This window comes from Aythya ferina, assembly GCF_964211825.1.
Source record: "Aythya ferina genome assembly, chromosome: Z".
Taxonomy (NCBI): domain Eukaryota; kingdom Metazoa; phylum Chordata; class Aves; order Anseriformes; family Anatidae; genus Aythya; species Aythya ferina.
In genome coordinates, this window is record NC_140299.1 from 37,958,278 (window position 1) to 37,984,597 (window position 26,320).

At 36.7% G+C, this 26,320-nt stretch overlaps 1 protein-coding gene across 6 annotated transcripts in view; it reads right to left on the bottom strand.

Moving 5' to 3' along the window:
- Window positions 1–7,923: 7,923 nt before the first annotated feature.
- The window catches only part of LOC311427318 (uncharacterized protein), a 35,103-nt gene continuing 16,706 nt past the window's right edge, over window positions 7,924–26,320 (bottom strand). For 4 of the 6 annotated variants that reach the window (XM_084504636.1, XM_084504634.1, XM_084504633.1 and 1 more), the window contains 2 exons: window positions 11,050–11,234; window positions 7,924–8,966 (listed from right to left, as the gene is read on the bottom strand). In XM_084504636.1, coding sequence (XP_084360762.1) covers window positions 8,835–8,966; window positions 11,050–11,234 — 317 coding nt within the window. In that variant the 3' untranslated portion in view covers window positions 7,924–8,834. Of the gene's footprint in view, window positions 8,972–9,892; window positions 9,943–11,049; window positions 11,235–26,320 lie in introns of all 6 variants that reach the window. The other 2 variants (XM_084504632.1, XM_084504635.1) reach the window with 2 other exon arrangements.

Genomic DNA, 26,320 nt, shown 5'->3' on the forward strand with positions numbered 1-26,320 from the left:
TCCATACTATTACTTACACAGTCTTTTCAGTTTCCTTGGACACTTATAGTAAGATATCTGTTTTAAAAGAGTGCTTGCCAATTGCCAAGAATTTTCACAGTATGTTTGGGACAACATGTTCAGAAACCAACACAAATTATAAAAAGTCTTTAAAGAACTATTAGAAATTTTAAAATTATAGTATATACGTAGAAAACTAAGATTCATTTTTGTTAATGAATGAGAGAAGCAAAATGAATACCTGTAGCACAAACACACACAAAACCACACCAGAAGCAAAAAAGAAACACACCAACTAAAGCATGCAACTAATATTGTAAGTACTTATCTATACATGAAGCTATGAGAGAAAGAAGAGAAGATGCAGGTGATCTTTCTTTCTTTCTTTCTTTTTCTTTCTTTCTTTCTTTCTTTCTTTCTTTCTTTCTTTCTTTCTTTCTTTCTTTCTTTCTTTCTTTCTTTCTTTCTTTCTTTCTTTCTTTCTTTCTTTCTTTCTTTCTCTCTCTCTCTCTCTCTCTCTCTCTCTCTCTCTCTCTCTCTCTCTCTCTCTCTCTCTTTCTCTCTTTCTCTCTTTCTCTCTTTCTCTCTTTCTTTCTTATCATATTGCCTATGGTGCAGTCTCAACTTCAAACAGAGACCCCTGGGTAAATCAATACAGACCTCATTTAGAAAGGTATATGCCCATTTAGACAAATATGTATGCTAAAAGGGAGAATAAACTCACAGCCCAATTCAGATAGAGAGACCTGTAGATTTGAGAAGCCAAATAACCATGTGGAAAAAAAATAATAATCTAATTCTTGAACCAGAATTCTGAATTTTCTTCAGAATTTCTAGTATAAAACTTAATTTTACCAAGCATGTTAAAAGGAGTATATTAGACAGAAGTCTGACTTTCAGTCAGTTCCTTACAGCTCATAAATAGTTGCATGTGTAATTATAACATTTTACATCATCATCTTTTTCCTCTTTCATGTAAACTTTTTATAGTCTATTTATTCTGTTGCTATTTTGAAATATTTTATGCACTGTAGCCTAAGGGCAAGTAAGACAACTTTGCATCTCAGTGTAGCAATCTATAGATACCTCAAAAACATGAGATATACACTCCTTGAAGTCACACAAGTTTAGTATATTTTCAGACATATTTGCTATGTATTTATTCTAAGAAATAGGAATTTTAAAGTGCACACAGAAATTCACCGAAGGAAGAATTAAAAAAAAAAAAAAAAAAAGTTCAAGTTTTCTCCCTAGTATCTTGCATCCTAATACGATTTATTCTACACCATTGCACATTTTCAATAGGCAACTAAGGTGGTAAGCCTCAAGTGACAGAAAGAAAGATGTTTTGTTCGAAAGGTGCAAATGTTCCTGCCAGGTTTCCCTTTCCTGTGATGAGCTGCTGACCTGTGCACCCCAGCTTTCTTTGCTGCTGTTACCACACCTACCTTCTTGGGAAAGCTAATCTCACAATAACCCCTACCATTGCAGTTTTATAAAGCAGAGTGAATAAGGGCAGAAAAATCCATCTGGACTTCATTTACTGTACTCTTGTTGCTCTATGGATGAGTAAATAAATACTGGTTTGAGTGTCAAAGCCATTGAGATCTGTATTTTGCACAAGCAAACAGGACCTTTGCAGACTCTAAATGACTGCTACCAAGCACAACAAGTCCAGCCCTCACAAATAGATAACACCATCAATATCTGCTCATCCAGAAAAAGCAACAAGAGACATCAGCCCTACTACAGCAGGAGGACCTCCTTTTTGTGCTTTGGTAATGCTGCCTCCAGATAGTAGCAGGTATTTCTCCATGTCTCTAAATTCATCCCCCAGTCAAACACAGAGACAATGGAAAAAGCATACAAGAAAAAACATCAGACTGCATGCAAAGAGGCATTCAGTTGAAGAGCATCATATTCTGTCCAAAAGTAGCTCTCTACTATCAGGAAGGGAGGTCAGATAACTAAGCTTACGGACCATCATCAATATAACGGTCTCTAGAATCATTTTATAGAGAGCAAGAATATATAAATTAAAATTATTAAAAGAACAATACATATCATATTTCTATGTATGCAAAGGATAACAACCAAAAGAGTAAAAAATGACATCATGGTGTTTGCTAAGAAACAGACTAATACTAAAACCACTTCTTCATCAGAGCAGAATTATTCCAAAGAATAATTTTGTCAGCAGATCATATATTCACAAAATGTGTCACAGGCTTTAGCACTAAAGAAAGAGAAGGCCTAGAGGAGTTTTCTAGCTGCTTCTCTTTTTGAAGTGGCTTTTACATTCTTAACATGACAGCAGATGTTGATTTAAGTGATTTTGGTCTTTTCATCTGCCATTAATTTATTTGTCTCCTTGTTCATTAAAAGATTTAATTGCAGCAGCACAGAAATTTGCCAGTTTTCCTTTAGAAAAATACCCATTAAACTTTCCATTAAAAAAAAAAAAAAAAGTTAAATTTTCCAATGCAAGGAGTTAGTTCCATATTACAGTAAATTTCTGTCTTTTTTTCTAGGAATTAGGACTTTTCAACTGCATAAGCACACTCATTTCTATCTCAATAAAAAGTGAAGTATGCAAGAAAAGCCACACAAGAATAGACTGGAAAAAGTTGTCAGCAAAAACAGTTGGGCTTTCACGCAGAGAACCCGCCTTTTCTACAGCCAGTTGTGTGCAGATATCAAAAGCCTCCAGCTGTGATACACATTTTCAAGTATCTTCCTTTCACGACTGATTCAACCTCTGGATTCTAGTGCCAAATCAGAAAAAGCAGAATTGTCTGTTGTTTTAACCAATAATTTCTTAGAACTTTTGACAAATTAGTCATAAAAAAAGATGATTTGTAGTCGCTTTCTGATCCAGAGACATTTTTTCCTTACTCTTCTGACCAAGGGCTCTCAGAGATGAACTCTGGCTAATTTTATTGTGACAATTACAGATGTGAATTTGCCAGACTGAACGCAGACAACAGAGCCAGAGGCATGTTTCCCATGCTGACTCTGACACTGAAGCAAGAAATTCTGGCAGAGGAGCTGGGTGAGATAACATATTGAGCCACAGCAGCCTTTGTTCAGTGACTTTGTTTCAGCCTCTATAATAAAGTTTTACTGCTTTTTAACTTTCTAGCCCACAGCGCATACAATAAGTGAACTGGATTCTATTCCATCTTCTGTACCATTAGCAGATTAGTTTACCAAGCCTTACTTTGTTTCAGTTGCCAATAAATAATGCCTTCACAGCCACAATGAAGGCAATAGAATAATTCAGTTGTTACAAAGGAAGAGAACAGGAAGGACATTAGGCCTGCAGAACATTAAATTCTATTCTAAAAAAAAAAAAAAAAAAAAAAAAAGTTAACTACTTGTACACATTCTTCTGGATAAGAAATCCTTCACTTTAAAATACAAAACTAAATACAAGTCTGGAGTCATCATTTATTAGCTATACATCACTAATTATTTTTTCTGTCATGACTATAATACCTTTTCATTATCAGATCACTTTTTATCTATATTTATTGTTTAGCCAGTACAATTCATAGCATTGTAAAATGAGAGGAGATCTAGGTGCAATGAATTAACTACTGGCAGAAGAAGGGTTTCTGCCTAATCATTCATAATGCAGTAAAATTCTGCTGGGTTATTGAGGGATTTTTGAAACAGCAAAGATCCCATGGCTTGCTGCAGCTGAGCAAACCAAGCTACCAGGACAACTATGAGAAGTTCCCATGACAGTGTTCCCACATCACCCAATTGAGGAATTTAGAAAAATATTGTTGCCAGTAGTTGGCTTCAAGGACAAGGTCTACATGACTGCTAATCACAAGGGGGTTGCTTTCTTGCAGGTGGGGTTGTTTTCTTGTAGTTGTTTGTCTGAGTGCTTTTGACCAATAATCTTGTGTGAGACACTATCTGCCCCTGTTAAGTTCACTATAAAAGTCAGGCTATTCAGGTAATAAAATGGAGCATGATCTGACCATACTGGTGTCTGTCATGCTTTCGGCCGTTCTTCCTGCAACACTGGGTTACTTATGTATTGTTAATGTGCTTGTATACTTCTTTATGTTGTGCTAAATGCTGCGTAGAAACAATACCTAATAAATTACAGCAATTTAGATGAAAGCCCATGTCAAGAGAAAAAGCCTCAACAAATTCCAGAAGCTACAGATGGATATAGCAATTTTTGTTAAACATGTAGCAAACTATCAACACTGAGAAGTACCTGATTTTGGTAATAGTCTCTGGAACTCTACAGTTCAGACTCAGCTAAGTTTTATGTGTTAGATCAATATTTGTAAGAATTCATGCACATTTTGAAATGTTCATCAGCTTTACTGTTACATCTCTGTCCAAATTTCCTATTTTCCTATTTCCTATTATTCCTAATTTATGAAAATATAGGCGCAATTATTGATCAGAAGACTTTTAACATTTGTAAGCACTTATTTCTCACCAGCACAACAGCACTAAGCTGCACCAGGGCAGGTTCAGACTGGATGTTAGGACAAAATTCTTCTCTGTGAAGATGGTCAAACACTGAAACAGGCTTCCTGGAGAGGTAGTTGACACCTCACGCCTGTCAATGTTCAAGAAGTACTTGGGTAATACCATCAATAAGATGCTTTAACTTTTGGTTAGCAATCAGGTAGTTGGAATTGATGATCGCTGAAGGGCCCTTCCAACTGAACTATTCTAAATTCTAAATTCAAGATGATGTCAGTATCCACCAGCTTTCTCTTCAAGCACAGATGCACTTACTAGTACTTTAAGGGAAAATAGGTTCCTTATAAAGAAAGAATTATGCAACTACCCTACAGCCCAGGAGTCCTCTATGAAATTCAAAATCACTCTCTAAGGAAATCCAAACACAACTCAGTTTAGAGACACAAATAAGTTGACTCAGCCTAAACTTCATTGAAAATACAATACACAAGCAAAATCTTTCTCCCATCCTCTATTTCCATGCCCCAAACTTTAAGTGTATATGTTTAAGTGTATATGTATATGTCAATTATCATTTATAAACACAAACACTTGTACTATAACCTATACCAGAATGAGATTTGCACCATTCAAGGCAGTGATATCACTTGGAAACAGATCCATTATTATTATGGCAATTTTTAAACACAATAAGGCATGCTGATTAACATGACTGAAAAAGAAAAACAAAAAAACAATCCACACCCTCAACATTCCCATATATTTTTATGTCAACAAGCACACACACAACCCCAACTGAGAACGTGCATATCCTATGTGTGGGGCAGGGAAGAAGAACTTGAAAAGTTCCTTCCTGACTTACATGTGGAGAGCAGTAAATTAAATATTAATGTGTTTTATACTTTGTTCATGTAACACAGCGCACAACTCTAATTTCCCAAAATGGATACATAATCGCCTTGCTCTAGAATGAGGCAATGTTCTCACTCAAAAAATAACTTACTTATCCTCCTACCCTTCCACAGAAAGATGCATGTAATCAAAATACTACACCCAGTGCTATACAGGCAACAGAAGGAAGCATCTCGTGTTGCTACCCATGTCATAGAGTTTTAGACTGTATACTGGCAGATACAGGCTGGCAGATGAGACATAAAATCTAACAAAAAGCTGTGTCCTTCCAAGGAAGAAGCAAAAAGTCTGATGTTGTGTATTCAGTGTCTAAGCATACGATGCTACATCCCCATGTGCAAATAACTGCCTGGTTTCCCACAGTTAATTTTTGTGACTGACTGAACCCCAGTTCCTCTCATAGATACTCTGACAGGAACCCTTCATCCATTGATTGATTTTACTTCATTTTACTTTTTTTTTTACTTAAAGCTACTTTAGAGCAGCTTTCTTTTTCTCCTTTCCCCTTTCTTACTTTTAACCATCTAGCAGAGCTAAATGTTCTGAAGCCAGGAATTTTATATTTGACATTTTTGCTGAATTCATCTGAAGTCATACAGAAGGTCCAAAACCAGATAAAATTAGTCTCATTTCCTTGGAAAATCAAATTGAACCCTCTGTGTAGGAGTGCCTAGACCCAGACTTTGTGCATTGGCCCATGATTAAACATGTTTGTCATGAACAAGGACGCAATATATTTTGGAATGTTTTGCATCAGCAACTCTGTAAAATAAACTACTAAAAAAATACATCCAGACTGCCTATGAAGCACCTGCCATGAGAAACAGTTTCAAAAGTTTTAAAAAATGCAAAGAAGAATGAACTATTGCGAGTCATGTTCCACATTTTCAAATACAGATATTTAGATACATCGACCAGAAATTACTCTTTACTATGTTTCCCATTTGTTACAGTTACATGACTTGCTTCAGTAATTCCCTAATCTCGATTTACTCCACTTGTGTTTTTGCATTTCCCTTTTTTAAGGTAAGTCCATTATCTTTCACACAAAACTTGTTTGACAGGGTCATACTTCCCTATACTTTCCTTGTTCAGACTAATGTTAATTTTGCCAACACACACTCATGCCAGGGCAACTTTGTAAGACAGTAAGACATTAGAACACTAGTTCTTAAAGGCAAAAGATGCGTTTTGGATAAGCAACAAGATGGTCTCTTTCTGAAATACATTTTTATGCAGTATTCTGTTTTTATGCTTAGGAAAAAATAACTGTACATACAGCTACAAAGATCTGTTGCTAATTGCAAGCATATGTACTGTCATCTTACCAGGGTATTTTAAAAAAACAAACCAACCCACAACAACAGGACTGGATTCCTATTCTATGATCCTCATCCTGAGCAGCTATATAAAAAAGTCTTCACAGTGGGTTAAAAGCCTTTTTTTTTTTCTTTTTCTTTTTTTTTTCTTCATATGAGTAAATTGAAACTTCTAACTGTGCCTTAATTGTGGAAGGGAAAGAGTGATTTTCCTGGGATACAGGATACATGTTAGTTTGAAAAATGAGGGAGAAGATTTGGTGAACTAATTGTTTAAAATCTCCAGTGAATTTCCAGTGCAAATAGGCTTGAACAATTTATTTCTGCCACATATTTTGTCATTCAGAAAAGACTAATATAATCCAGCAAAAAGTGACTCATTGGCGCATTGAAGCAACCCAGAACTATTTTAAAAGCGGCCTTTGAAGATTGATGTACTACTCACAAGTGAAATGTTGTATCTTCCCGTCTTCCAACACCACCTGATTTCATCCTCCTTTTGTCTGAAGTTGTGTTTTCTTTCCCTACACCTAAACTTATATTGATTAATAAAAAAATAAATAAAATTAAATGCTAAAAATGTTTACTGTCTCTCAGCTATCAGCTGATTTTTTATTTCCCTTTGCCTCACATGAGCATTCATTCTTTCATTAACTTAAATCTTAATGTTCACATCAACTCAATCACAATTTCCCAAATAAGCCAGGAGACAGTCTGCCATTAACTTCTGTCTTTTTGTTTGTTTGTTTGTTTTTGTTTTGTTTTGTTTGACAGTCTCTATTATCATATGGTAAGAAGAAAAGTTTTTAAAAGTAACTGACTCAAACCCTCACATAAAAAGACTATCCTCAGAGATTGTAAATAATGTTACACTGCAACTAGATACCCAATCAATACTTAGTTTATTATTTTCTATTCTATGACTCTGAAAAAATGACTTATAAATAATAAATATTTCTCCCCACCCCTCACCCAGTTCACCTCCAGCAGTAAGTTTTATAAACAGGTCATAAACAGGAACTAGCTAACTAGTTAGATACCAAGCAATACATTCAAAAAATATACTTAATAGGACATTTTTTCCTGGCAACATGATAGAGTGTACTCAGATGAGTAAACAACAAATTCTTCATGTTGTACAGCAAACAGCACGCAAAATATTTATTAAAGAGAATGAAGAAAAAAAGAGATATTTCAATAATCTTCAGTTGTTACAGCATTATTGTTACAAAAACAATATTCCTGCTTTTTTTTTTTTTTTTTTCCTATAAAATTAACAGAAGAGAAATTAATTGCAAACTCAATAAATATTCTTTTCAAGCTCTATCTGTTGAAGTACCATTTTCCTGTTAGTTATTCTGTGGCAAATTTGGGAGAGACAAAAAGCAGCTGCAGCTACATTTGTAAATGCAGCCCCAAGAGAGTGCGTGAGACTACAGTAGTTTCACATAGGCAATTACTGTGCATGTTTGATTTTTTAATTTATTAACAGATGTGAGGAATCTACCTATTTCAATTTTCATAACTGAAAGTTGCATTCTATGCTGCAATGTAGATAAAAGTCAAAGCAAAATTTATTACTGATAATAGAAAACCCTGAAAAGTCATTAGGACCCCAAATCTTAATCAATTATATGAAAAAAAAAAAAAAAAAAACAACTTGCAAATCATTCCCTGAAAACCTTTCCAATCCTGGATATTTCCACTATAGTAGCAACTCATATGCTCTATGGGTTTCAATTAGTACTATAATTATGACTTGAAGAATTAGGTTCCTAAGCATTGACAAGTTTTATGTCTAACATATACCCAAAATATGCCATGACACCTCTAACTTGAAACTGAAGATGAGACAAAGTACATACCACCTGAAATTAGGATAAAAAAAAAAAAAAAAAAAAAAAAGCTTGCTTAATTAAAATTAAAGGTCTAAGCAACTTAAAAAGCAACACCAAAAAACATTTCATGTCTAAACGCAGGACAATTTCAGTTAGCATCTGTTCAGCATCTGTAGAAAGTCAGACCATTTATTTAAATACTTGTAGTTGACAACAGCACTAAAGAATCTCTTTAACGCCTTCTATAAAACTTGCTTTTATTTGCAAACACTAAGAAGCCTATTTGGACATTCTGTCCATCTATAAGTTACAGATTTGTACACATTACATTTAGAGGGAAGAGACACTCAGCATAGAACAATCTGTACTCCACTACAGAACCATTAGATGAGGAGATATTCAGCAGAGAGAGAATCCCAGGGCCCACACAGGAGGAAATCTGTCCTGTCAAAGAACAACAGGGATATAAGAAAAGCAATCAATCGATCAAATAAACAAATAAATAAAATGGCCAGAGGAAAACATTTTTTTCCGGGAAAAGATGGACTTACTGAAACATGGAGCACACTGGACAGTTTTGGTATGGCCACTGGGCACACTGTTGTAATACAACTCTGACACCAGAACTACAACTTCTCTGTTTAATCAAAGTTGTCAACTGTAGTCCATAACAGGCTTAAGACCATTTAATGAAATTTAATAAGATTTACAGTGCATTGCATTGTATATGCACCACCTAACTGAAAGACTAATCTGTAGCTGTGTCTTGCAACTGGCAAGACACAGCATTGCAATTTTCCTATCACCTCTCAAGTTTCTCCACGTGTAAGCAAAAATGATTTTTCTTTCTAAATGCCACCAAAGCTGAGCTTGTCATACTGTGCTATTAGCACTTTTTTAACCTTTAATAAAAAAACACCACATCAACTTCTTCCTCTCTCTAAAAAATATGCAATAGAGTTAAAATCTTTTGTATCTGGAGACACTGGCAGCACAGCAACCAGCAGCAACACAGTTTAGCCTGAATACTGTGTTATGGGAAGGTGTCCAGCTCAGCACTCAGAGCCCAGAATGAGAAAAGGTTTGCTGTTTATTAAATGTTCATACTCTTTTCTTGAAGAGAAGAAAAGAAAAACAAAACCAAAAAGTCAGGAAGAGGCAGCACAAATATATTTCTTCAAAGAGATTCCAATTTCAGGAAAATATACACATCTGAATTAGGATGAAGTATACTCACAAACACATTTTCTGCTTCTGTAACTATTTTTTTCCTTAGGATCTAAAGGCATTTTACAAACAACTGATCACCTCTCAGGCTTTTTTTTTTTTTTTTTTTTTTTTTTTTTTTTTGTAAGAAAGAATTACCTTAACACCACAGTTCTCTCAACTCCAAAATTTGTCTTTCTTGACACCACCTGTTTTTTTTTTGTGATTAAAAAAATTAAAAAAAAAAAAAAAAAAGGTAATGTCCTAGACGTTTACTTTAAACATTTTCCATTCTTCTTTGCTATTACCCAAAGCGGATACACAATAAAAAACAACTAAAACAAACAAACAAACAAAAAATCATAATTTTCTTCTTTGTATTCTTCATATATATGATCATATTTATGAAGGAAAAGTAAGTTATCATCTATGTTTTCTTCACAGTATTTTAATTAAAAATAAACAAACAAACATAAAATCTATAACTTATTTATTCTTGACACTCTTTATACACAGTCTTCCCTATCTTAAAACCAAAACTTAGCTAACTGGAAATCAGTATTAATTTTAAAAAATATCACCCAAAAATTTGCTTATATATTCTTCATAATACTTGAGCAAAGTGAAAAACAAAACCCCATGTTTTAGAACCTGGCAAGTCTTAATAATCTAGCTATGATCCTCACCCCACCCCCCCAAAAAAAAAAAAAAAAAAGCAACTGATTTAACTGAAACATTATTTTTGCATAGTTCTACAGTCCCAAGCACTGAAATAACAACAACAACAAAATTAACTGTATAACATACATTGAAACTAAGAAAGGTTGGAGAAGACATTCTATATTCTATATTTTAGTGCATAAGGGTGCATCAGATCCATAGAAGGGGGTATGTTTCAAAGCATACCTAAGTTTAATAAATGTAGTGTTTTCCTACAAAACAGACCCAAAGTTCCTCATTCTTGAGCTCTACTGACAAAAAAGTGTATATTACTGTCCAGCCAACTTTGTTTTCTTCCAACTTTATCGAACTTTAGATTCTTCCCCACCCCTCCCCCCCCCCAAACAAAGTATTTTTTTTGTACCTACTAGCAACTTTCAACTTTGAAAGTTCTCTCTTTCTACCCACCCCCAATCCCATATCCACCCTGCCCTGCCTCTATTTTTACTAGAAACTCCCCACGCTTCCACAGAATTAGACTGTGAGGCCCTGAACTCACTGCCAGGTATACAGACTTATAAGGTTCTGAGTGTAAGTTAAGACTCAGATTATTCACGTATAAATTTAAAATTTGAATTTTCTTTGCACAGGCTTACCTCATTCTCTTCAGATGTGTATTGTATTTTGAGCGTGTCCATGGCTCTGATCATAGCTTGCATAGCAGTAAATATATTTTGGTAAACCAGTTTTGTGAAGCCTCTCCTGTCTTCTTCTGTGTAGCCTGATCCATGAATAATCCTCATTTGTTTAATGAAAGTACTCTTTCCACTTTCTCCGGTGCCTGTGATAGAGGTAGGGAGGAGAGAAAGAAAAAAAACAACACTGTAGTAATTGCAAATCCTGGCAGTTGAAAATACTTGTAAATACAAGTGTAAGCATGTGCACATTATCTAAGTAAGCATAATGATCAGCATTAATTGTAGTAACAATTTTTCAATTTTCCATTTTCCATAACTTCTATTGTTTTAATAAGAATTTGTATTTCTGTGTTTGGGAGCCTGTTGGTTAGACACATCAAAGTATATTTTTGTGATACATCTTACAATGTTTAACACAGGTATCTTGTAGGTAGACATCATATTACAAAAGAAGCAAGATGAGTGACTAGATGAGAAAGAAGTTTGGATGAAAATCCTCAACATTGAAAAACTATACAAAGCTTATGTACTGTTTATACATGTACCTTAATAATAGAGCCTGCACTAATCCTGAATCCTGAACAACAAATTCATTTCTATCTCAGAGCTCTTATGAGTGCTAAGGGCAGCCCTTTCTGTCCTTCCCCAACTGGAAGATCATACAGGGCCAAAAAATACTCATTATACTTTCTTCTAAATTTTCAGAAGTTTAGTGATAAATGCATTCTGGCTGAGCCATAGGACTGGCTTCACTCCTTTCCTCAGACTACTGATGGTAAGATAGCACACCCAGTAACAAGTTTTCAGTAATTTACGCTTAATACCACTAGGTGTCGAAAATACATCAGCAGGACAAATAGAAAGGAGTTCCCCTGTGAAAATTATGTCTTAAGATATAGCAAACCAGAAAACTATTCTGAATCGCCATCTCATCACACAGTATCTCAGTACCATAGCAGATAGTGGTATCTTTTTAGTGAAATAGTATGCATTTATAGAGCTCCAAGCATTAACAGTAATAAGCAAAACCCAGATAACCTGAAAGAGTGTAAACTGTCATCATCTATTACTTGTATAGCTGTTTTTCTGAAACATTTGCCACTGGCATCAGTCAGTCCTTTTTTTTTTTTTTTTTTTTTTTTATTTTTTTTATTTTGCACCATCCATTCTGGACATCCCTTCATAGCTGTAGTTGTCCTGTATTCAAGCCAGCATTATTCAACTGTCCTCCACGACAGTGCTAGAACAGCTCTACTCAACAGGAAACAGGACCTACAGTGCTCATCAGAAGAGTGAAACATAGCTCTACTCTTTTTAGTTGATAAATAAGAAGTGTATAATACTTCTGTCTGAAAGAAGAAGGTCGGGGAGACCTTATTTGTCTCTACAACTACCTTAAAGGAGTTTGTAGCAGGATGGGGGTCAGTCTTGTCTCCCAGGCAACAAATTATCACTTGTTGAATTCCTTCATAGAGGAATGGGCCTCGAGTTGCACCAGGGAAGTTTAGGTTGGATATTAGGAAGAGTTCTGCACTGAAAGGGCTGTTAGGCATTGGAATGGGCTGCCCAGGGAAGTGGTTGAGTCACCATCCCTGGAAGTCTTCAAAACACATGTAGATGTGATGCTTATGGACGTGGTTTAATAGTGGACTTGGCAGTGCTAGGTTTAAGGTTGGCCCAGATGATCTTAGAGGGCTTTTCCAACCTAAGTGATTCTGTGATTCTAAGATTAACATTGCTGTTCTTTCAAGTAACGTTTGGGATTTTAAAAATTTTGCCATAGTATTGGCTTACTTAAGAGAGATGGAACATAGAGGTATGTTGGAATAAATGTGAAACACAAATTCCTGAGGGAATTTGTTTTAGTAAAATGCCGATGTTACATTACATACCACAGCCTTCAGAAAGGTGGTCCTGCCATGCCACCATTTGCATTTGAAAATTCAAACACAACTCAGTCAAAAACAAACAAACCAACCCACCAAAACACATAGCCTTTTCCACTGCCAGCAGAAACTTTTTTTTTTTTTTTTTTCTCCTATTGGGCCAGGGGGGAAAAGGAGGGAATGGGGGGGGGGGGGGGGGGGGAGGGGTAGAATGCACTGATAAACCCAGGTTGAGCTGCTGACCTGAATTTTGTATGTCAGAATAAACAGTCCTGTCACATTATAGCAATGCCTTCTCCTCATGTTTCAGTTAAAGAAAAACAACTGTGAAACTGTTAACTTCACCATCAGGGACATGTATCTATGCAGTGAAATTAAGTTTAAAAAAAATGAATTCATAACACTATCTACTAGTTTCTGATTCTAAGCAAAAATGCTTTTTTTCTAAGCACCACCAACACCAAAATCAGCCTGGTACAGATGCAGCTGGTTTTGAAGGGATTACATGCAATTCAAGCTAGAGTTCTTCCCTGCAATTATCTATTTTTAAATTTTTTATTTTTTTATTTTTAAGAAATCTAAGGTTAATGTTTTATTATTGTACTATTAGATCTAATGTGTATGAACCTACATAAATGGAAAACGGTCCATTAAAGTGACATAAGTACATGGGAATTAAACAGAGCCATTCTATTTTACCTTTTGACCTTTCATAATTGGGAACACAAGTTGATTTAAAGCTTTGTGCTCCAAACACCAACCTTAAGTAGATAGCAGTCTTCCTTTATACTTCCTTCCAGTATCTCCTTTTGTTCCTAGCTCTGCCTCTTGTCATAAATTTAGAATACAGGGTCTCTATGCAAATCCAACAATACATGCTTTTTGTTTCTCTTTTCTCATAAGCTATCTAAAAAAATCTTCAGGGTTCATTAGCTTAAAATGAAACAAGGCTTTTCAAGCACATCTTGACAAAGCATCATTTTAAAGCCAGTGAAAAAGTGGCAGGGCTTTCAAAAAGAGTTTGAATGTGGAGTAGTCATGCCAATACACACACTTGTGACATATTAAGCTAAAGGTAATTGCATTTCAGGGTGGAACTGCATAAACAACCAGATTTGGATTGAGTATCTTTCTAATTAAATTAGTTGGAAAACAAATGGAAACCCACAAATTGGAACTTGGTTTTTAAGACTTCAGGTGGTGAGAGTCAAGATAATGGAGTACACTTTTTATGTTAGGAATAATAAAAATGGTAATAGGGTGATAAAATGCAGGTTGTCTGGAAAGTGTACATAATAGAACAATAAAAATTGATGTGATTATATACTTTGGATGTATAAAGTCACATTCTAATGCCATCCGTTAAAGAAGCATTAGATAATGGAGAACTTTAAAACTTGACTATATACCCCAAAGGTACAAAAATTCTATTATTACAGGCATATTAAAAAAGGCATTTATATACTTATTCAAATGTGTTAATAACACAGGCAAAGTGCATTTTACTCCTCAGTAACATTTGTGGTTAGCACCTGTACACAATCCATTTAATGTATTTATCATCAGAAATGATTTGTTGAATCATTATTGCCAAAATATGGAATACATATTGACAAGTTAAAGAGACAGAATCTTCTCCAAAGGTGTTATATATATATATATATATATATATATATATATATATATATATATATATATACACATATATATATACATATATATACATATATATATATGTTAATGTGATATATTTATCTTCCATTCACTTCAAGCACTTCTTTTTTATTCTTTCAGATACTTACTGCCACAAATGTGTTACCTACTCAAATCTACTTTCTCATTTAAAAGAAATACTAGAATTTTGTAGGTTAATTCATGGAATAAAGCATTACAACTTTGGGTTTTCTCTCTTTTATTCTTAGCTCTTCCTTGGCCTACCAGTTTAATTTTCCAAATCTAAAGTGTTGATTTTTTATTGGGGAAAAAAGTTATGAAAAAAAAAAAAAACCTCTATGCCCTCTTATTCCTCTTATTCTCCTAAGGACTTGATCTCTACAACTTAATAACATCACTGACTGGACTGTGAATACAGCCAAAACAAGAAAGTTTTAACTGCTAAGGACAGAGCAAAGCTGACTAACTAGTTTTGCTAACAAAACCAACACAAGAGCTGTTCTCTTTTCACTAGTAGATCTCAAACTCCAATGATAATTTCATCTACAGAATAGACCTGACTATGCACTCACTTCCACTTGCCATACATGAATTGTCACAGGCAGACAGTATGTTTTGTCTGTTGATGCACAAAAACAGGTTTCACTTTTGTTCTGGCAGCTGTAGTGCTGGTAAGGGCCATGTCACTGGATATCAATATGAGCAATGCCGTTGGTCACAGCAGAAGCAAGAGAAGTCCACATTACCATCCTATTCGTCCCCACTGTCAAGCGTGATAAACATGACAAAGTCAAAATGACACAAGTAAAACAATAAGCTCTCCATTTGACTAAAGAGATTTGAATATACTACAGGAAGAGAAACAGGAAAGGAAGGAAGGAAGGAAGGAAGGAAGGAAGGAAGGAAGGAAGGAAGGAAGGAAGGAAGGAAGGAAGGAAGGAAGGAAGGAAGGAAGGAAGGAAGGAAGGAAGGAAGGAAGGAAGGAAGGAAGGAAGGAAGGAAGGAAGGAAGGAAGGAAGGAAGGAAGGAAGGAAGGAAGGAAGGAAGGAAGGAAGGAAATAAAATGCAGGCACAGCTGGTATACATCTTAAGGACAGTCTCATGACCTCATCCTACCCTTCCTTTTACATAATTTAGTGAAATAGGTTGAGATACTGGAGCCATATGAATGGTTACATTACTAGTCACAAGTATTTTCAATGGATGAAGGTCCCTGACAGAATAGTTTTTTGAAATATAGTTGATTATCAGCACTGCAAAACACTCTAGCTTTAAAGCCTTTAGGAGCACTTACATGCTGTGTCTCATTTCTGACTCGTTCTGCAGAAGAATAAGCAATGCTAACAAAAACAGCTATTTCATGGGCAGAAATAATTACAAGAATAAAGATATCAGCACTTGATAATTCAATTAGGAGATTTGCTGCCTGCATTAAAAACTAAATTACATATAAGCAGGATCTGTAATATTTTGTGAGGCTGTTATTAGGGCTTTTCAGCCAACGGAAACAACTTTCTACAACTGTTCTACAACAGTTTCATATACAGAACTAAATGGTACTAGTGCACAAAACTGGACATAAAAAAATGACTTTCAAGCACATAATCATGACTCACCAAAAATTTAAAGGTCAGAGCAACATAAGTTTATATTTTAAAACAGAGGCAGAAGAATTACACAGAACAAAATTCTGCTTATTTCAAGGAGACCTAAAGCAGGAAAAACAACCTTTTCCAGATTTGTGAGAAAGGAAAGTCTTCAAAGTCATTCAGCAATCTTGTGGATTACTCTGCGTATTCTGTTAACTTATTTCACAGTGGTACCATATTAACAGCTGAAATTAGCTTCCCGATATAAAGCACACAGTTATGGGAAGGGAAGGGAAGGGAAGGGAAGGGAAGGGAAGGGAAGGGAAGGGAAGGGAAGGGAAGGGAAGGGAAGGGAAGGGAAGGGAAGGGAAGGGAAGGGAAGGGAAGGGAAGGGAAGGGAAGGGAAGGGAAGGGAAGGGAAGGGAAGGGAAGGGAAGGGAAGGGAAGGGAAGGGAAGGGAAGGGAAGGGAAGGGAAGGGAAGGGAAGGGAAGGGAAGGGAAGGGAAGGGAAGGGAAGGGAAGGGAAGGGAAGGGAAGGGAAGGGAAGGGAAGGGAAGGGAAGAATGCCACAATCATTTCTATTACAACAAGGCAGGGCTTTTAATGACCTGGGAAAAAACAAAAGCAGATTTCAACTCTACAACTCATACACAGTTAGTTGTGTTTTGTTTTTGTTTTGATTGTTTTGTTTTGGTTTTGTTTTTCCATTGAAATGTATCCCAAAAATGAAGTGTGTTTTCACTTCTCTTGTTCATTTACCTATCAACATTCCTGGTACATATGTCAGACATTATTTTGAAGTATTTTCTATTGCTTTTTAATACCCAACAATACAAAAGACGCCTCTTATAAGTATAAAGAAATAAATCTTGGCAAATTATTGTAACAGTAATAAGCAGGAACTATTTCAGATATGTCAGTCATTTTCTTTAGGATTCAAAACCACCTTCCAAATCTGTTCCCAGGGGAAAGGACATAATTCATTCTGCAATCCTAAATACTAAAAGCACATTTTGGTGACTTTTCCCCTGCTAATGATAGGAAACTAACAATATGAGCTTTGTAATTTCCAAAGTAAAAGTAAGAGAGGCAGAGGCTCAAAATATATTCAATAATAACCTTCAAAACCTTTCTAGAGGAAACTTTTTGAAAGATCTCTACATCCATATGGACCAGTGCTATGCATATAACTGAATGTTTGTTTCTGCACTGGCATCATGTATTTGACACCTATGTAACTACATTATTTTAATGTTGGTTTTTTTTTCTGCTACTAAGTATAAAGGCTGAAGGTAAATGTATCTGAAAATGAATTACTTAATTACAGGAGTTGTAGAAAACAAAAATAAAAAAGCTTAAATACTGTCAGTAACCCTGCCTTGTCGTGTCAAGTATCACTGTATTGGATCTGGCAGGGATGTTAACTTTCCCTGCAGCAGCCCATACAGTGCTGTGCTCTGCACTTGTAGCTAGAACAGCAGTGTTATCACACCAGTGTTGTGTCTGCTGCCGAGCAGTGCTGGCACAGCATCAGGACTCTCTCTAAACCTTCTAGGGGCTGGGCAAAAAAGTGAGAAAGGAACATCACCAGGGCAGCTGACCTAACCCAACCAAAGGGATATTCCATACCATATGATCACAGAATCACAGAATTTTCTAGGTTGGAAGAGACCTCAAGGTCATCGAGTCCAACCTCCAACCTAACGCTAACAGCCCTCCACTAAACCATATCCCTAAGCTCTACATCTAAGCGTCTTTTGAAGACTTCCAGGGATGGTGACTCCACCACTTCCCTGGGCAGCCTGTTCCAATGCCTCACAACCCTTTCAGTGAAGAAGTTCTTCCTAACATCTAACCTAAAACTCCCCTGGCTCAACTTAAGCCCATTCCCCCTCGTCCTGTCACCAGGCATGTGGGAGAACAGGCCAACCCCCACCTCGCTACAGCCTCCCTTGAGGTACCTAAAAAGAGCGATAAGGTCACCCCTGAGCCTCCTCTTCTCCAGGCTGAACAAGCCCAGCTCCCTCAGCCGCTCCTCGTAGGACTTGTTCTCCAGGCCCGTCACCAGCTTTGTCGCCCTTCTCTGCACCCACTCAAGCACTTCGATGTCCTTCTTGTAGCGAGGGGCCCAAAACTGAACACAGTACTCGAGGTGCGGCCTCACCAGAGCTGAGTACAGGGGGACGATCACCTCCCTAGCCCTGCTGGTCACGCTGTTCCTGATACAAGCCAGGATGCCGTTGGCCTTCTTGGCCACCTGAGCACACTGCTGGCTCATATCCAGCCGACTATCCACCATCACTCCCAGGTCCTTCTCTGCCTGGCAGCTTTCCAACCATTCCTCTCCCAGCCTGTAGCTCTGCTTGGGGTTACTGTGCCCCAGGTGCAGGACCCGGCACTTGGCCTTGTTAAACTTCATGCAGTTGACCTCAGCCCATCGGTGCAGCCTATCCAGATCCTCCTGCAGAGCTTTCCTACCCTCAAGCAGATCGACACACGCACCTAACTTGGTGTCATCTGCGAACTTACTGAGGGTGCACTCGATGCCCTCGTCCAGATCATCGATGAAGATATTAAAGAGGACCGGCCCCAGCACTGAGCCCTGGGGGACGCCACTAGTGACTGGCCTCCAACTGGACTTGGCTCCATTCACCACGACTCTTTGGGCCCGGCTATCCAGCCAGTTTCTAACCCAACGAAGCGTGCGCCAGTCCAAGCCAAGAGCAGCCAGTTTCTTGAGGAGAATGCTGTGGGAGACGGTGTCAAAAGCCTTGCTGAAGTCAAGGTAGACCACATCCACAGCCTTTCCCTCATCCACCCAGCGCATCACTCTGTCATAGAAGGAGATCAGGTTCGTCAGGCATGACCTGCCTTTCATAAAGCCATGCTGACTGGGCCTGATCGCCTGCTTCCCCTGCAAGTGCTGCGTGATGACTCTCAGGAGGATCTGCTCCATGAGCTTTCCTGGCACTGAGGTCAAACTGACAGGCCTGTAGTTTCCCGGGTCTGCCCTCCGGCCCTTCTTGTAGATGGGCGTCACGTTTGCTAGCCGCCAGTCGATTGGGACCTCCCCTGATAGCCAGGACTGCTGATAAATGATGGACAGTGGCTTGGCCAGCTCCTCTGCCAGTTCCCTCAGTACCCTTGGGTGGATCCCATCCGGCCCCATCGACTTGTGCACATCCAAGTGCCGTAGCAGGTCACCAACCAGTTCTTCATGGATAGTGAGGGCCACATCCTGCTCCCCATCCCCTTCCACCAGCTCAGGGTACTGAGTATCCAGAGAACAACCGGTATTGCCGCTAAAGACTGAGGCAAAGAAGGCATTGAGCACCTCCGCCTTTTCCTCATCTCTTGTAACTAAGTTTCCCCCCGCATCCAGTAAAGGATGGAGATTCTCCTTAGTCCTCCTTTTTGTGTTGATGTATTTATAGAAACGTTTTTTGTTATCTTTAATGGCAGTAGCCAGATTGAGCTCCAGATGAGCTTTGGCCTTCCTAATTTTGTCCCTGCACAGCCTCGCTACTTCTTTCAAGTCCTCCTTAGTGGCCTGCCCACTTTTCCAAAGCTTATAAACCCTCTTTTTCCTCCTAAGATCAAGCCACAATTCTCTGTTGAGCCAGGCTGGTCTTCTTCCCCGCCAGCTCGTCTTTGGGCACGTGGGGACAGACCGTTCCTGCACTCAGCAATAAAAGGTAGAAACAGAAAGAAGAGGGGAGGGGTGGGCTCCTGTTGCAAAAACATCTGTCCTCCCAAACACCAGCTACGTGCATTGAGGTCGTGGTCAAGGACGTGGTCAAGCATCACTCATTTGTGGGAAGTAGAGAGCAAGTTTCTTCTGCACTTCCACACAGCCTTCACTTGTTCTGTTTTGTTTGTTTGTTTGTTTCCTTTCCCCCTCCCTTTTCCCCTTTCATTTTTTTTTCACTTTAGTTTAATTGTTTAATTAATAATAATCTTTCCTTAATAAGTATTTTTTCCCTTTAATTAACTTATCCTTATCTCAACCATGAGTTTTCTTTTCTTTATTTCTTCCCCTCCTCTTCTAAGGACGGGGAGTGAGAGAGCAGTTGTGGTAGAGTTCAGCTGCCTAGCATGGTAAAACCACCACAACAACATACCTGAAAAAAATAAAAAAAAATAAAAAAATAAACACAAAAAAGGTGTGTTCAAGAGTCTTTGTTCATTAGGAAAGATAGAAAAATTGCTATTATGTCCATAAAATGTACCTGTTCTGTGATCAGATTTAGAATTGCATTAAGATTTCTGGTAAACACTGTACTGGAAGCTAGTACACATACTCATTGTAAGCTATGATGAATCATAAAACATTCTTAGGCATGAGGTGTTGTTTCATAGCAAACCCCAACACACGGAAAATGTTTATGTTCCCTTATAGCAACCTATAGCCAACACATCCTGCTTTTGGTGTCTCCTACTCACTTTAAATGTCATTAAGCCTCTATAGGTTCTTCTTTACTTATCATGGAGGACCAAAACAAAAGCACATGCATCTAGCTCAAGACAACACTTTATTTATTTATTTATTTTATTTTTTTGGCACCAATTGATTTCTGTGCTGAAAACTCTAAAGCATTTGTGAACAGCAGGTTCACAATTATAGGCTAGGGAAATGAGTGGGCATTTCTATTTTCTGTATGTTTTTGCTTCTCCCCATCTGCACTCTGAATGAGAAAGTGGAAGCAAGAAAAGTACCCAACCAAAAAACACTTCTGAGAGTCAAAAAGTATGTTGGGGCTAGGGAAACACTCTTTGCCTTGCCCCCGAACAGAACTGGAAAAACTCTCTGGCTGTTTTTTTGGATGTCCTACAGCTAGCTTGAATCACAAGGGAAAGAAAAAAAAAAAAACTCTCTACATTGCCTGTAAAGTTGGCAGTTACATTTCAGTAGAACAATTTCCTACACAGTACATAAAAGCTAGTCAAAAAGTGAAAAAAATAGCCATGATTAAAACAGTAGTAATCTAAGCAGATTAAAAACACTAATCGGTGTTTTTTATTTTTTTGCAGTTTTATCTTAATTTGCATGTTCACTTTTTTTTTTTTTTTTTTTTTTTTTTTTTTTTTTTTTACTGCAATAGTTAATAATAAAAAGTTTTGCACAGGAAGAGTGTCACATATAGGCAGAGAATAGGCAGGTCTCAGCAAAGCAATGCACAGAGAAGCAGAGCAATGCTCCTCCACCTTGTACCATGGATATCTCAATCCTCACATTAGGTAACCACTAGTATTCAGTGCAGAAATGCATTCTTTTCATTTAAACCTCACTTTGTTTTTAATTGATTAAAAACAAAACAAAATGAAAAAAATATACTAAATAAAAGAAAACAATGAAGCAGTTTCCTAATGGAAAATCTTTTGCTGCTGCAGGATGTTGCAGATTATGCCAATAATGGTTTATATTACTGGTGTTGTGTATGTAATAGGAAGTATTGTAACGAGCAGTAAATTAAACACAACAAAAAGCTTGTTTAAAACTGACAAAATCCATCAGACATCAAGAACTCCAAATATGTATTTGTGTTTTGCTAGACTATTCTCTGTTAGTTATTAGCAGAAGGAATGGGTCCAGTGCAAGTGCAACTGCCAGAATAAACCAGCAAGGTCCCTCCGTTACCATAAACAAGTAAATGCCAACAAGAGTCATCCTATGAATTTCATATCTCCTACACTGTGTACAGAATTAAGCTTGATATCTCTTACGAAGGCAACTATTACTTTCATGCAACGATAGGACGAACCTTTTCTTCATACACACTCTAACCAACACTTTCAAAATAATTGTAAATTAGTCAGAAAATCCCTGTAATCCTGAATACCTTCACTCTCAGTAACAGTATGGGAAAAAAAAAAAAGTTAAAAAAAAAGTAAAAAAAAAGTTGTTAGTATAGTTCCTGAAATCAGCCAAGAAATGAACTTCTAGAAGTAGACTTCTAAAAGTAGAACCCCCCTGCCAAAACACATAAATAAGTAAATAAATCTCAAACTACCCTGTGCCCTTCCCCCCCCCCAAAAAAAAAAAAAAATTAAATACAATTTATGAATGGCTTTGTTCAGGGAAACCAAACTCCTTTCTTATTTCCTTGTATTGTCACAACAGACTATGTCAAAACAATGTGTCGGTGCCTAAGAGCTCTCTGCCACAGACTCTGGAAGGACAAGAATAGAGAGGTCTGCCCCAGTGATGCTAATACATATGCTCACGCTCATTAATGACAGGCAATGCTTATGATGAAGCACCACTGAACTATAACATGCATCCCCTTCCTCCTCCACTCACAGAAAAGCCATTTTGAACAGCCTTGTTTCTTGCTTTCCCTATTCTGCCAGGCTATCTTAAATAAAAAAAAAATAAAAAACAAAAAATAAATAAATAAATAAATAAATAAAGAGAGAGAGAGATAGTGAGAGAGAGAATCTAGAAGGAATCCAGTATTATCAAGAAACACAAACTAGCACTGAAAAATCGTAAGAGCATAGATAATGTGTTCTCGTTTGTTACAAGAAAAAAATGGCAAGAATACATCAATAATTTTAAGAGAAAGTTGCCCTTTATATAGCTAAGGCTACGGATACCACTGGCATAGAGGCAAAATATGACTGGCAATGTATAACAATCATTTTTAATTTCAACAGCTGATGATAATTATGCTATTGTAAAAAATAAAAATAAATAAATAAAAAAGTAAAACCAAAACAAAAGCCTTCATGAAGTCTAGAATCTGAAATAAACTTTTTGTAGGCAACAGCTAAGCACTTTGTATCTGTAAGGAGGAATAGATCTGTCAAAAGATCTCCTCTGTGTCCTTACAACACTGCTGAGTGTGGGTCTTCCAAAAAAGGTGAAGTGCTACAAGTGCTCACATGTCATGTTCACTGCTTAGGTTCTCTGCATTTATTAAATTATTAAAAAAACTCTGAAGACAGGTGAGAAATTGGAAATGAGATCTGAAATCAGAAGCTGTGGTGAAGTAGGTAAGAAAGGAAAGGGAAAGTTCATGCCCCGCAGGCACATTTGTTCTCTTAGAACAATAATTAGATCTGCTGCAATTTTAAAAGCATTTCGTCAGGGGATCTCAGGGCTGGTGCACACACCACCAGTGAAACACAAGCTACTTCAACAACCTGAGAATGAACATAGAACTGAACATCGGCCTTTGGCACACATACATGGCACAAGACCAAGAGAAGGTATGGGAGTACCCCATGCACCCCATGATGCACAGGAGAAAAGCAGAAACCCAAGGTGAGCATGAGACAGAAAGCAGAAGTGGAAGATCATCAGCACTCAGCAATCATGAACTTTAAAAGTAATCAAAGATAAGTTTGAGGCATATTCTAAATACTATTTATAAACACTTCCTTATAATTATACAAATGTTTTGTCAGGTCATCTTATATATAGGATGATAGAGTATGCACTTGATTAAAATAAAAGAAGTTTTCTACTAAAGCATAACATCTGTAACTACCAGGATCACAGAGGATAGAGGCAAACAGCTTTGAAAAGATCTAAGCATTTTAGAACCCTGAGTTCTCTTGACCTCATATAAAACAATTTCCCGAAGACACTTTCCAAAAAATGTACCATGAATTATTCGTGACCTGCCTCAAAGTCACAAGTAGTCTGCACCCAGTATGATCTTATTTTATGATATTGCTCAAACACATAAATAGCAATAGTTGTGTTTTTTTGTTTGTTTGTTTTTTGATTTTTTTCTTTTAATATTTTCTGGTATTATCCTTAATTATTCAGATGTCATATTACCACTTTGTGCTGCGGAACACAAGCAGATAAATTTGCTGTTGCCATAGTTCTCTTTTCTTTTTTCTTTTTTTTCCGAAGAGGAAAAAGAGCAAATCCATCTCCCATCATGGCCCCATGCAAGGAACACAGGAATTTGTTATTGGTAGTATATAGAACCTCGAGAAAAGATACAAGTTCCCATTTCAGGAGATCAGCACTGAAGTATTTACAAAAGCCAAAGAACTTGCTAAGATTCCTTATCAAATTGTTGGTAAAACCCAAATTTGTCATCAGAAATGCTGATCTGACATAAAACTACCTTTAAAATACAAATGAAACTGTTTGATTTCAGACTTTTAATGTTCACTTCCAGTTTTGTTTTCTATGCATTACCAACAGCGAAATCCCAACCTCCCTTCACATCCTCAGTTCAAAACACCTCCATATTCTTTGGTGTTTCTCTGCTGTTGAGGAAGTAGAGAGCATCCAGCAACTCTTAGCCATGTTGAAGTATAATATGCGCACAGAAAAGCACATAGCTTGACATTTGTAAGTAAAAGAACTACTAGCTGCAAAAAGCAACAAGATTTGTATGCTTAAACCCATTAGAAGCTACAAGTTTCATGCAGCACACTAACTTATTATGAACTTTTTTGGTATGTCACTGAGAAAGAGGGAAAAGTCACTAACATAAATATTAGCATCATTTCTAAAATATGATGGTGTTTAAATAGTAAACAGGTCAAAGAGCTCTTTGCCAGAAAAATCTGGAAATCATAATGATATCTACACTATTTACACTCCCTGGTACACATTTTGTATTTTGGAGCATGTACAGTATATTGCATCAAGGCCACAAAATAACTTTTTGTTCTTCATTTGTGTTATGATAATGTTTAATTTTACAAACACTTAAGGAAAAAATATTTCTGGGCTGTGATTGATAGAGAGAAATTGTGCAGGGTGAATTACAAACTAATGAATATAAAGGATTATAAAATCACTTAGTCAATTATTTAGTCCAAAATTGTGCATATGCCTTAATTTTCTAATATTATCTCATACGTCAACTAACACTAAAAGTACTTTTTAAAATGAAAAATAATTCAAATAATTTAGATTCTCCCCAAATGCAAAGCAAGTGTGCTGACAGAAGAGAAATCTAAGAGCAGGTGGTAAACAGCTGAAAATACTTCATTTCTGGTGGGTATTTGATTAGGTGGGGCAAACTCATAGTATGATTTTATGTAAATGTAAATCTCATATGAAACAGCTTGTCCACTTATGCAACATAATCCTATAATCATAAAAAGAACATATTAAAAACTAGATTAATATATAAACTAGCTTAGCATTCAGTATTTCATGTAAAGTGAAACACATATGACACAAGCATATATCTTACAAGAGAGTAAACTAACCAAAGTAGGAAATTCCTTACTCTGTAATTTTGCAAAAGACCATGGAAAGTTTACAGAAGATAATTGTACTCACATTTCATCTGCAATAACCAGACATGCTAAGCAAATCATTAATCATATGTGATGGTGATTATCTAATGAGATTTTTCAAAATGCTTTAGAATTTTAAATGGAATGTTTTATAAACTAACATTTCATAGAAATACATACATTTTTTTTGCCTATGCTGTGCCAGAATACAACCAGCTGAAACAGAGAAAATTTTTGACAGTTCAGTTTTCCTCCTGTCATTGAAGAACAGAGTAAGTTATTCTGAGCTAAGAAATCCATCTAGTGAGGGAGCTTTAATTTTGTGGACCTGTATGTGGTATTTTTACTCTGTTTTTCAAGTTCTATGCTCCACAGTATCCAAGACATCACAGTATCCCATAAGAAATGCTGTAACTCCACTCATATAATCAAAGGCTAAATGTACCTGATTACCTTCCATGTTTCAGGACATAAGAACTACATAAAGAACTACAGCAACATCTTAAATTCAGAGGTGTGGCTTGATATGAAAAGGGCAGCTGTGACATAAACTAAAGTGTTTCCTGGTCCTGCAAATTTTGAATTTTAATATCCAAGCAGAACAGGAAATCAGATTAGTAAAGAGTAGCCTAACTATAAAAAATGGTACTGCATAATATCCTTACTTCAATAGTCAGTGACAAAACAGTAACATTTTTGTTATTTATTTACACTGAAAACATCAAAACGTAGAATTGTTCTAAAGGTTCCTTAGAGTGATGCAATTGGAAACAATTTGTTGTACTTTGGACGAAACCCTGCCAAACAGCGTGGGGTTTTTGTTTGTTTGCTTGTTTTTGGTTTTGTTTGATGTTTTTTTTT